At 59.4% G+C, this 10,365-nt stretch overlaps 2 protein-coding genes across 4 annotated transcripts in view; one reads left to right on the top strand and one right to left on the bottom strand.

Moving 5' to 3' along the window:
- THOC5 (THO complex 5) overlaps positions 1-5,969 on the top strand; it is a 13,392-nt gene extending 7,423 nt beyond the window's left edge. For all 3 annotated transcript variants that reach the window (XM_005427585.2, XM_031062465.1, XM_031062464.1), the window contains 12 exons: positions 40-117; positions 290-330; positions 1,488-1,587; positions 1,724-1,832; positions 3,057-3,158; positions 3,251-3,347; positions 3,602-3,716; positions 4,742-4,845; positions 4,928-5,015; positions 5,124-5,239; positions 5,389-5,579; positions 5,759-5,969. In XM_005427585.2, coding sequence (XP_005427642.1) covers positions 40-117; positions 290-330; positions 1,488-1,587; positions 1,724-1,832; positions 3,057-3,158; positions 3,251-3,347; positions 3,602-3,716; positions 4,742-4,845; positions 4,928-5,015; positions 5,124-5,239; positions 5,389-5,579; positions 5,759-5,822 — 1,205 coding nt within the window. In that variant the 3' untranslated portion in view covers positions 5,823-5,969. The remainder of the gene's footprint in view (positions 1-39; positions 118-289; positions 331-1,487; positions 1,588-1,723; positions 1,833-3,056; positions 3,159-3,250; positions 3,348-3,601; positions 3,717-4,741; positions 4,846-4,927; positions 5,016-5,123; positions 5,240-5,388; positions 5,580-5,758) is intronic.
- An 856-nt stretch (positions 5,970-6,825) lies between these two features.
- Positions 6,826-10,365, bottom strand: part of NEFH (neurofilament heavy) — an 11,531-nt gene continuing 7,991 nt past the window's right edge. Inside the window, exons 3-5 of the mRNA XM_005427584.3 lie at positions 9,974-10,192; positions 9,125-9,249; positions 6,826-8,818 (exon numbers count right to left, since the gene is read on the bottom strand). Of these exons, the coding sequence (XP_005427641.2) occupies positions 7,318-8,818; positions 9,125-9,249; positions 9,974-10,192 (1,845 nt within the window). The 3' untranslated portion in view covers positions 6,826-7,317. The remainder of the gene's footprint in view (positions 8,819-9,124; positions 9,250-9,973; positions 10,193-10,365) is intronic.

Here is a 10,365-nt window from a genome sequence, read left to right as displayed (position 1 = left end):
AATGGGACTGCTAACTCAGTTTTCCTGTCTCCTGTGCAGATAAGAAGCTGGTGGTGGCCATTGAAGGGAGTGTGGAGGAAGCCAAGGCCCTTTATAAACCACCTGAGGACTCACAGGGTGAGTTATGGTGTTGCCCTGGGAACTTGTTCCTCTGTGCCTGCAGCTCCTGGGACCCTGCTTCTGTTGGGAGAGGGGTGTCAGGGCTTGGAAAAAGCCCTGGTGGTCCTGCTGGTGGTGGGAGAGCTGAGCCCTGGGTGGTCCCTGCTGACACCCCTCTCTCTCTGCACAGATGATGAGAGCGATTCTGACGCAGAGGAGGAGCAAACCACGGTAAGGGACAGTGCTGTCCTGCTCTGGGGAGAGCTGGGGCTGGCTGGGGCTGGGAGCTGCCCCTGCACGCTCTGAGTGTGTGTGGAACTGCAGTGATGGCAGATGCTGACCTTTCCTGGGAGGAGGGAGCTGCCATTTCCAGCTGGTGTCCCAAATGCAGGAGCAGGCAGGGTACAGAGCTGCTCCTCTCGTGTCCCATCCCTGCAGCTCTCCGGCTGGAGCTGCTCCACTTTGTATAAATAGCCTGAGGGCAGGGAGCTGTGTCCAACAGGGAGGGATCTGTGTCCATCCCGTGCCAAAAGCGTTCTCTGCACCAGGGCTTGTTCAGCACTCCTTGGAGGAAGTGTTTCTCCTACAGATAATCCCTGCTGGATGCTGAGGGGAGACTGGAGGTGCTGGTTGCTCCCAGCAGCAAAGCCTGAAGGGGCTCTGGGCCTCCACTCCCACCACCAGCAGCAGAGCCAGGTGTATGGGGATGTTCTGTGGGGAAGGGTAAAGGGAAGGGTCTCATGTCCAGAGAAGGGAACGGAGCTGGGAAGGGGCTCAGCCTGGAGCAAAGGAGGCTCAGGGGGCCCTTGTGGCTCTGCACAGCTCCTGCCAGGAGGGCACAGCCGGGGGGGTCGGGCTGTGCTCCAGGGAACAGGGACAGGAGGAGGGGGAACAAGAGCGTGCCAGAGGAGGATACTGGGAAAATTTCTTCACAGAAAGGGCTGTCCAACCTGGCACAGCTGCCCAGGGCAGTGGGGGAGTCCCTATCCCTGGAGGGATTGAACAGCCATGTGGTTGTAGCACAGGAGGACATGGGGCAGTGGTGGCCTTGGCAGTACTGCAGGGGTGCTTGGACTTGGTGCTCTCAGAGGGCTTTTGCAACCTAAAGGATTCAGTGATTCCAAGTTCTGCCTCTTGCAGTGGGAAAGCTTTTGGGCCAGCAGGTCCTTGGCTTTGTCTCCCAGGAGTGGAGACATTCCCTGGAGCTGAAGGAATGACAGGAACTGGAGCTGAGTGAGGGTCTCCAGCTCCTCTCCCTCCCCAGGACAGTGTGGCCGTGGTGCTGGGGCATTGTGGAGCTGGACTGGAGGGAAAGTGCTGTGTGCTGGGGAGGTCCATGGGTTGGTGAGGAGCAGGAGAAGGCTCTGACAGCTGTTTTGCCCCCCCAGAAGCGGCGCAGGCCCACCCTGGGTGTGCAGCTGGACGACAAACGCAAGGAGATGCTGAAGAGACACCCCTTGTCTGTCACCCTGGACCTGAAGTGCAAAGGTGAGGGGCTCTGGGGTGGGACAGCAGCTCAGGGACTGTCCCCAGCAGCACCTGGGGACCTTGTGGGGAGCTGGAAGTGTGGAGGGGTTTCTCTGAGCTAGAGCAGGCACCAATGTCACCCCTTCTGTGTGGGCAGATGAGAACGTGCTTCACCTGACCTTCCACTACCTGATGAACCTCAATGTCATGACAGTGAAAGCCAAGGTGACCACTGCCATGGAGATGACCACGGCCATCAGTGCTGGGTAAGTAGAGCCCTGTGGGCAGCAAGCCTGGAGATCACCAGGCAGTGACTTCGTGGGATTTTAGAGCCCTGCAGAGCCTGGAGATCATTGGGCAGTGATTCCATGGGGTTTGGGAGCCCTGCAGAGCCTGGAGATCATTGGGCAGTGATTCCATGGGGTTTGGGAGCCCTGCAGAGCCTGGAGATCACCAGGCAGTGACTCCATGGGATTTGGGAGCCTTGCAGAGCCTGGAGATCACCAGGCAGTGACTCCATGGGATTTGGGAGCCCTGCAGAGCCTGGAGATCATTGGGCAGTGACTCTGTGGGATCCAGGAACCTTACACAGCCCAGAGCTCATCAAGCAGGGACCCCTCTGCCCCTGTGGGTCTGGGAGCCCTGCACAGCCCAAGCACCTTCCTCCCCCTCTCCTCTGCCATGACAAGCCAGACTCTGGGAAGCTCTCAGCAGTGCCAGAGCTGTCAGGAGCTGAGGGAAAGTCTCTCCTGCTGACACATTGAGCCTCCCTCCCACAGGCAGAGCCTGGCAGCTCCCTCACCTGACTGTTCCTGAGGTCACCTTGTCCTGAGCTCCATAGATGCAGCTGCTTCTGCCTGTGCTCCCCAGAGCCTGCAGGGGCCTGATTGGTGTGAGGAAAAGCTGAAGTGGCAGCTTTGGGAGCCTGCCCAGGGAGCTGCCAGCTCTCTGGTGGCTCTCCCTGGCACAGGAGGTGCCTGAGGAGGGAGAGAGGTGGGAGAAGCTGATCTGGGCTTGCCTGGGAGCAAGTGCTGCCTCCCAGCCTGTCCCATATGCAGCCTCCTCATCCTCTTGGGGTTCTCTTCTTGCTGCAGACACCCCAAACCCTCTGCTGGAGGTCCTGTGCAGGGTGTTCCCTCCCTCCTGCTGCCCTTGGCTGTGTTACCCCAAACCAGGGAGGCTGTGCCTTGAGCCAGACCCCCGATCCTACAGCCCGTTGTGCCTGGTCAGTCCTGTGAGTACAGTCAGACGTGAGGAATTTCATGGCACTAGAGGGAGCAGCTTCCTGGAAGAGCAGGAGCTGGTGCCCTGTGATTTCCATCCTGCTCCAGGCAGGGAGACAGCTCTCACTTTGGAGTGGAATCAGGGGAAAGTCATTCTGCTCTTGAACTCATGAAGCTCATAATCCCCTTCTCTGGGCTTGGAGCCTGGTCATGAAGAGATGAAGAGCCCAGACTGCTGCTGATTGACCTCTCTCCTCTTTCTGCCAGGGACCTGCTCTCCCCAGACTCCCTCCTCAACTGCCTCTATCCAGGGGACCACGGGAGGAAAACACCCAACCCAGCCAACCAGTTCCAGTTCGATAAAGTGGGGTGAGTGTCACCCAGGCCATTGCCATTAGTTCCTTGCTCCAGCACAGCAAATCTTCCCTGCTTGATGTGACCCTTCCTCATTGTCCCCACAGCATCCTGACCCTGAGTGACTACGTGACAGAGCTGGGACACCCCTACGTGTGGGTGCAGAAGCTGGGTGGCCTGCATTTCCCCAAGGATCAGCCTCAGGCATGGCACAAACCCCTCCCCTCTCCCCCACAACATTGGGCTGAGCTTTGGGGTCCTGTCCTGTCCCCCTGCTGGCACCAGCTGCCCCCAAACCATGGCTGGGACAGGCTGAGCTGGGCTGGATCTGTGTGTGGGGCCACGCTGATGTATCTCCTGTCACACATGTGATAGTCCAAGCCCTTTTAGTGCCTGAATGATGGGTGCCTGTCCCTGTGGGGATGTGGCTCCTGGCCTGACATCCCTCCTGCCCACAGCACACGGTGGCTGCTGACAATTCCCTGAGTGCCAGCCACATGGAGCTGACAGTGAAGCTGCTCCGGAGCCGCCTGCAGTCCCGCCTGGCCCTGCACAAGCAATTTGCATCCCTTGGTGAGTGCTGGGCTCCCAGCCCTTCCCTGGGGACAGGGATGTAGTAGCAAGGTCCTGCCAGGCTCCCTGTCCTTCCGTGGGGACAGGGATGTAATAGCAAGGTCCTGCCAGGCTCCCTGCCCATTTCTTGGGGACATGGGTACAGTGGCAGGGCCTGCCAGGCTCCCCACCCTTCCCTGGGGACAGGGATGCAGTGGCAGGGTCCTGCCCATTCCATGGGGACAGGGATGCAGTGGCAGGGTCCTGCCAGGCTCTGTGCCCTTCCCTGAGGGCAGGGGTGCAGTGGCTGGATCCTCATGCAGGGAAGCATCTTGTCCCTGCTCAGCCAAGCTCCAGGTGGCCATGGTCCTGAATGCCAGTTATTCCAAGCTGCTGCCCATCTTCAGCCAGTGCCTGAACTGGCAGGGAGAGTGGAACAACAGCAATTACAGGAGAGGAGCCATCAGCTGGCTGATGTCACATTTGATGGGTGACAGTGCCACCCTCAGCATTCTCAGTTGTTCCCTCAGCCCTTGGGAGTTGTAAGAATGAAGGAACTGCTCTATTTTGGGCGGCAGAGGAAGGCTCTGCCCTTCACAGTGCCCAGCACCTCTTTGGGAATGGCCATCCCAGTGCTGGGAGGTGATCTGGGACGTGGTGGGAGGTGAACTGCACACCATGCATGTTGTGTGCCTGTCAGGCAGCCCAGGGGTCCTGTGGGATCACAGCCCAGGGGTCCTGTGGGATCACAGCCCAGGGGTCCTGTGGGATCACAGCCCAGGGGTCCAGTGGGATCACAGCTCAGGGATCCAGTGGGATCACAGCCCAGGGGTCCAGTGGGATCACAGCCCAGGGGTCCTGTGGGATCACAGCCCAGGGATCCAGTGGGATCACAGCTCAGGGATCCCATGGGATCACAGCCTGGGCTCTGCTGGGCACCTGATGGAGCTGCTGAAGGATAACATCGTGCCCAGGTCCTGCTTTGGGAGTGTCCCCACTGCAGGACAGTGGCAGAGCAGTGTCCCCAGCCCTGTCCTTGCTTTCAGAGCACGGCGTTGTGCCAGTGTCCAGCGAGTGCCAGCAGCTCTTCCCAACCAAAATCGTCTCCCGCCTGGTGAAGTGGACTGCCATTCCCTATGAGGATTATGCTGTAAGTGCTGAGCACGAGGCTGAATCCCTCCCTTCCAGCTCCCACGTGGCACTGCAGCCATCACTCCTCCTTCTCCTCTCAGGAGCTGCCCTACACTAAGGATGTGATAGAGGCTGGCTTGGCTGAAGACACTCACCTCTACTACATGGCCCTGATAGAGAGGGGAACAGGTAGGCACCTTTCCTTCCCTTGGGAATTCCCAATCCTCATCCCAGGGCAGCCTCATGGGTAACCCACGTGGCTGGAGGCCCTGTGAGTGACACCTTTTTCCTGCTCAGCCAAGCTCCAGGCAGCTGTGGTGCTGAACCCTGGTTATTCCACGCTGCCTCCTGTCTTCAGCCTGTGCCTGAACTGGAAGGGAGAGAGGAACAGCAGCAACGACGACAACATTCGGGTACTGTGGGGTGGGGGCTGCATTTTGGGGGTGTCCCCAGCAGTTCTGTGTCCATAACAAGGGAATGTTGGGCTGAGCTGGTGGCTGGACACTCCTGGGAATGCAGAGTAGAGATCCAAGCCTGTGCCAACCTCATCCCTGTTTTCCAGGCCATGGAGAGCGAGGTCAATGTCTACTACAAGGAGCTGTGGGGGCCCAAACCCGGCTACCAGCTGCTCACCAACCAGCTGCAGCGCCTGTGCATGGTGCTGGACGTGTACCTGGAGACAGAGCCCCACGATCCCAGCGTGGAGGGGCCCAAGGAATTCCCCCAGGAGAAGATGTGTCTGCGTCTGGTCAGGTGGGAGCTGCCTGGGGGCTGAGGGTGCTGCCAGGGACTCTGGTGGCACTGCTGTTCCTGGGAGACTGTCCTAGAGGGATCAGCCCTCATAGTAGCCCCAGAGCTGGGCCTTTTCTGTGGGTGCCATGGGATGTTCCTGATCCCTGTGGTCACAGCCTCTCCCTCTTCTCCTCTTCCAGGGGTCCCCTGCGCCTGAAACCCTTCAAGTTCAACTACCCCCAGGGCTTCTTCAGCCATCGCTGAGCAGCCCTGGGCCTCATTCTGGGATGGGACTCGTTCACTCTGTGGCAAGAGTGTTCCCATCCTGACGTTTCTGCTCCTTTTACAATATTTTGGGGTTTGTTTGATGGTTTTGTAGTCAAAGAGATTAAACTGAGCTAAAGAAAAAAATTGTGTGGGTGCCTTGAGGGGCTGGGATGAGGGACCTGTGAGGGCTGCAGCAAGCCTTGTGTCCCAGCCCTGGGCTCTGACAGCCTTTCCAGGGATGCTCCCTGCCTCCTGACTTCCCTCCCCACCACAGGGACTGGGGAGCTGAGATGGCTAAAAACTGAGGTGGCTAAAAATAGCCCTTTTCCAGAGCCCGCACTGCAGCCCCAGCCTGTCCTTGCCGGCTGGCTGCCATCCCACTCAGCACAATCCCTGCATCCTGGGGGGCTTCTCTGCTCCCTGGCCTTGGAGGGGAGCACAGTGGGGTCCTGGGACAGGCAGGAGAGGGGTGGGACATCCTGGCTTGGCTTGTCCTGCTTGGCCTCAGGGAGTTGGGGTGTGCCCCCTCCCCTGCACCACTCTGTGTGGGGGTCCCAGACTGGCAGAGCTGGGGTTCCATCCCCCCTCCCAAGGTCACTGTCCCTCCTTCATCCCAGCCTCTCTGTGTCTCCCCTGGCAGTGATTTCTCCCCCAGCAGGGCTGAGAGCCCCTCTCCTGCTCCCCCCAGCCCTGCCCTCGGTGCAGTGCTGCAGTGCCGGGCTGTGCCGCAGCCCTTGGGTTAAACCAGGCTCTCCCAGTCCCTTGGGAGCCAGGCTTTAAAAAAAGAAGGAAGGGAAAAAACACACTGAAATCCTTTGGAAGGCATGGCAGGGCTGGCCCTGTTTCCATGCTCAGGACACAGGGCCCTCGTGCCTGCTGTGGGGTGTTTCCCCTCTGGAAAGCCCCGTGTCACCCACCCCAGCCCTGGGTGACAGATCCCAGCCCCACATTCCCACCTCCCTTCCCTGTCTAATCCCAGGACAAACCAGCAGAGCCAGGGTTTCTCTGTAAGCACTTTTATTTGGTTATTGCACAGAAAGCAAAGATCAGTGGGCTGAGGTTCCTGGTGCACTGTGTGTGTCTGTGAGCATTCCAGCAGCTCCCAGCCTCTCCCACCTCTGCCCAGAGGGACTGTCACCCCCCAGGGCAGGGCAGGACCCCGCCAGCCCCCCCAAGCAGCTACAGCTCTGCATTGCACTCATCCATCCATTGCACATACATTAAATAAATGCACTTAGAGGAGAAGGGTGGTGGGGTTCCCCCTGGGGGTCCCCCCTCTTCTCCTGGGTTATAATTCAAGTGTTTAAATGTGGCGCTCGGCAAATATCACGTTCTGCAAGGGAAGCAATCGCCCACCCGAGGGGCTCTCACGGGCCTATTGCTAAGGGAAAGCCTGGCCTGGGGGTCCTGGGGGTCCCTGGGCTCCCACCCCGGGCCCAGCCATGGCCGGGACCCGTGCCCGGAGGTGCCTGCGGCTCCCGGGACTCTTCCGTCACTTCTTCCCCGGCTCTGGGGCCGTGCCCTCCTTGCTGGAGGGAGCCTCGGCTTTGGGGGGTTCCTTACTGGCTTTGGGCTCATCTTTGGGTTTTGCTTTAGCTTTGGGTTCCTCCACTTTCTTGGGTTCCTCCACCTTCTTAGGCTCCTCTGCCTTCTCCTTCTTGGGCTCTTCCGCCTTCTCCTTCTTGGGTTCCTCTGCCTTCTTGGGCTCCTCCACCTTTTCCTTCTTGGGTTCTTCTACTTTCTTCTTGGGCTCCTCAGCCTTTGGCTTTTCAGCCTCCTTGGTGGCCGCTTTGCTGACCTCCTGCTGAGGTTTTGCTGGAGCCTCCTCAGCTTTTCCCTCTTCGGCAGGTTTGGGGCTTGGCTTGGTCTCTTTGGCCTGTGGAGCTGGAGGCTCTGGCACAGCAGCCGCCTTCTCCTTGGGTTTCTCCTCTGCCTTGGCTGGGACGTCCTTCTTGGGAGCGTCCTCCTTCTTACCCTCCTCAGGCTTGGAGGGAGCCTTCACCTCCTTGGGCTGCTCCTCCTTGGCCGGGGCCTTTGGAGCAGGGCTTGGCTCCTTGGCTGGAGCCACCTCCTTCTGTGGAGACTTGGCCTCCTCCTTCACGGGAGATTTGGCTTTCTCTGGGGACTTCACAGCTGGGGGTTTGGCTTCCTCCTTTAAGGGAGTTGCAGGTGGCTCTGGGGATTTCACAGCTGGGGGCTTGGCCTCCTCTTTAGAAGGGGCTGGGGGTTTCTCTGGGGACTTGACAGTCGGGGTCTTGGCCTCCTCTTTTGAGGGAGGTGTGGGTTTCTCTGGGGATTTCACTGTTGGGGTCTTGGCCTCATCCTTTGAGGGAGGTGTGGGTTTCTCTGGGGACTTCACTGTCGGGGTCTTGGCCTCCTCCTTAGAGGGCTTTGATGGCTTTTCAGGGGATTTGACAGCTGGAGTCTTGGCTTCCTCCTTTGATGGGGTTGAGGGTTTCTCTGGGGACTTCACAGCCGGGCTCTTGGCCTCCTCCTTTGAGGGGGTTGCAGGCTTTTCTGGGGATTTCACAACTGGGGTCTTGGCCCCCTCCTTTGAGGGAGATGGGAGCTTTTCAGGGGACTTGACTGCTGGGCTCTTGGCCTCCTCCTTTGAGGGGGACTCAGGTTTCTCTGGGGACTTGGCCTCCTCGTTTGCAGGAGACTTGGCCTTTTCACCCTCTTCTTCAGCTTTCTCCTCTTCTTCTTCTTCTTCTTCTTCTTCCTCCCCCTCTTCCTCCTTCTCTTCAGCTTTTTCCTCTTCAGCCTCTTTCTCAGCCTCCTCCTCCTCTGTGACCTCCTCGGTCACCTGGATTTCCTCTGTCTGCTCCTCCACAATCACTGTCTCCTTCTCTGATTTTTCCACCACCTTGATCTTCTCCTCGCTCTTCACCTTGATGCTGGTGGTGATGCTGGGAGGTTTGGGGATCACCTCGGGGTAGGAGAGCATCCCAATGCCAGTCTCGAGCCGATACTCCTCCCCTTCCAGGAGCTTTCTGCCAGGGAGAGACCAGGGCAGGGCACTCAGTGATGGCTTCTCCTCTCCTCCCGTGGCCAGGAGCTGCCAGCAATGTCCTGCAGCTCCATCTCCCTCCCTGCCCCATCCTGGATGATCCTCCTGCTCCTGTGGCTTGGGATGAACAGGTTTCCTTGCCCATCCCTCCACACACCACTGGGTCACCCAATTGGACATTGCCCACCATGGTGAGATGATTTGCTCACCAAAAGGAGCCCAGGTGTTAACAAGGGACCTTGAGCAGACCTGGCTGAGACCCCCCACACCTTCCCCTGCCCCCCTGTACCTGTAGGCAGCAATTTCGATGTCCAGGGCCATTTTGACGTTGAGCAGATCCTGATACTCGCGGAGCTGAGCTGCCATCTCCCACTTGGTGTTCCTCAGCTCGTTGTCAAGCTGCTGGATGGTTTCCTGTGGGCAGACAGAGCAATAATGAGGGGGGGGACACATGGCACAGTCCCCAGAGCAGGGGGACACAAGAGCACCCCTAAACTGTCCCCTGGTCAGTGAAAGGTGTCCTCACGGAGGCGTCTGCAGCCACCTCCTCCTGCAGACACACAGGGAAGGGGACACAGGCAGGGTGGTCCCAGGGTGTCCAGCTGCCTTGGGGGACCTGGCAGGAGCCCTGCATGCCCTGAGCAAGGAGCTGCACTCCAGCTGAGCCCCTGGCCCGCTCCCAGCACCGCCTCCAGCAGGGACATGCTGTAGGAATGCTTCTAGGACTTGGGTGAGTCCAATAGCAGCTGAACTCCAGCTGGAGGCTGGTGGCACCACCTTGGGGACAGCACTTCATTCCAAGGCCACCATGGCAGCCTTCACTTCAGATCTGGGGTACAGGATGTGGCCCAAAGTCTGGACACACTTCCATGGCGTTTGTGACCATGCTCACAGGCAGCTCAGTGCCAGGCAGAGCCATGGGGCAGCTCCAGGGGGGCTGAGGGACACAACAGCCCAGACACCACCTCAGGCTCTGGGTTCCTGATCCCTGTGGGGTGGGGAAGGCCAGTTCTGACACAGCCCCGAGCATGTCCCACAACTCCTTCCCATCCCTGAAGCCGAAGTCCCAGCACTGCCCCTCCCCAGCAGCAGGATGGTCCCTCCCCAGCCTGGGCCACTGCCCACTGCGCCAGGGCACCTGGTAGGACAGGACATCTGCATGATGGCGCTCCTCCGAGTCCTGCCTCTGCCTCTCCAGCGACTCCTGGGTCCCTTTGAGGGCTTCCAGCTCGGTGGTCTTGGCCTGGAGCTGCCGGCGGTACTCGGAGATCTCCTCCTGGGCCAAGCGCATGGCGTCCGTGTTCACCTTGGCCACCTCCGAGAGCTTGTCCAGCCTCACTGCGAGGGGAAAGGGAAGCTGCAGGGTGGGAGGGAAGGAGGCTGCAGCCTCCCCTCCTTGGGGAAACTCAAACCTGTCCCTGTCACACATCCCTGTCCTCTGCAGAGCCACCCCGGGCTCCCTGAGCGCTCTGCCTTCCCCACCCCTCCCTCCATCTCTGCCGGGAAGTGAAGGAGGACGGGCAAGACGAG

The sequence above is a fragment of the Geospiza fortis genome, unplaced genomic scaffold (assembly GCF_000277835.1).
Source record: "Geospiza fortis unplaced genomic scaffold, GeoFor_1.0 scaffold224, whole genome shotgun sequence".
In the NCBI taxonomy this organism is placed as follows: domain Eukaryota; kingdom Metazoa; phylum Chordata; class Aves; order Passeriformes; family Thraupidae; genus Geospiza; species Geospiza fortis.
Note: the sequence above shows the minus strand (reverse complement) of the source record. Positions and strands in the feature narration are given on the sequence as shown.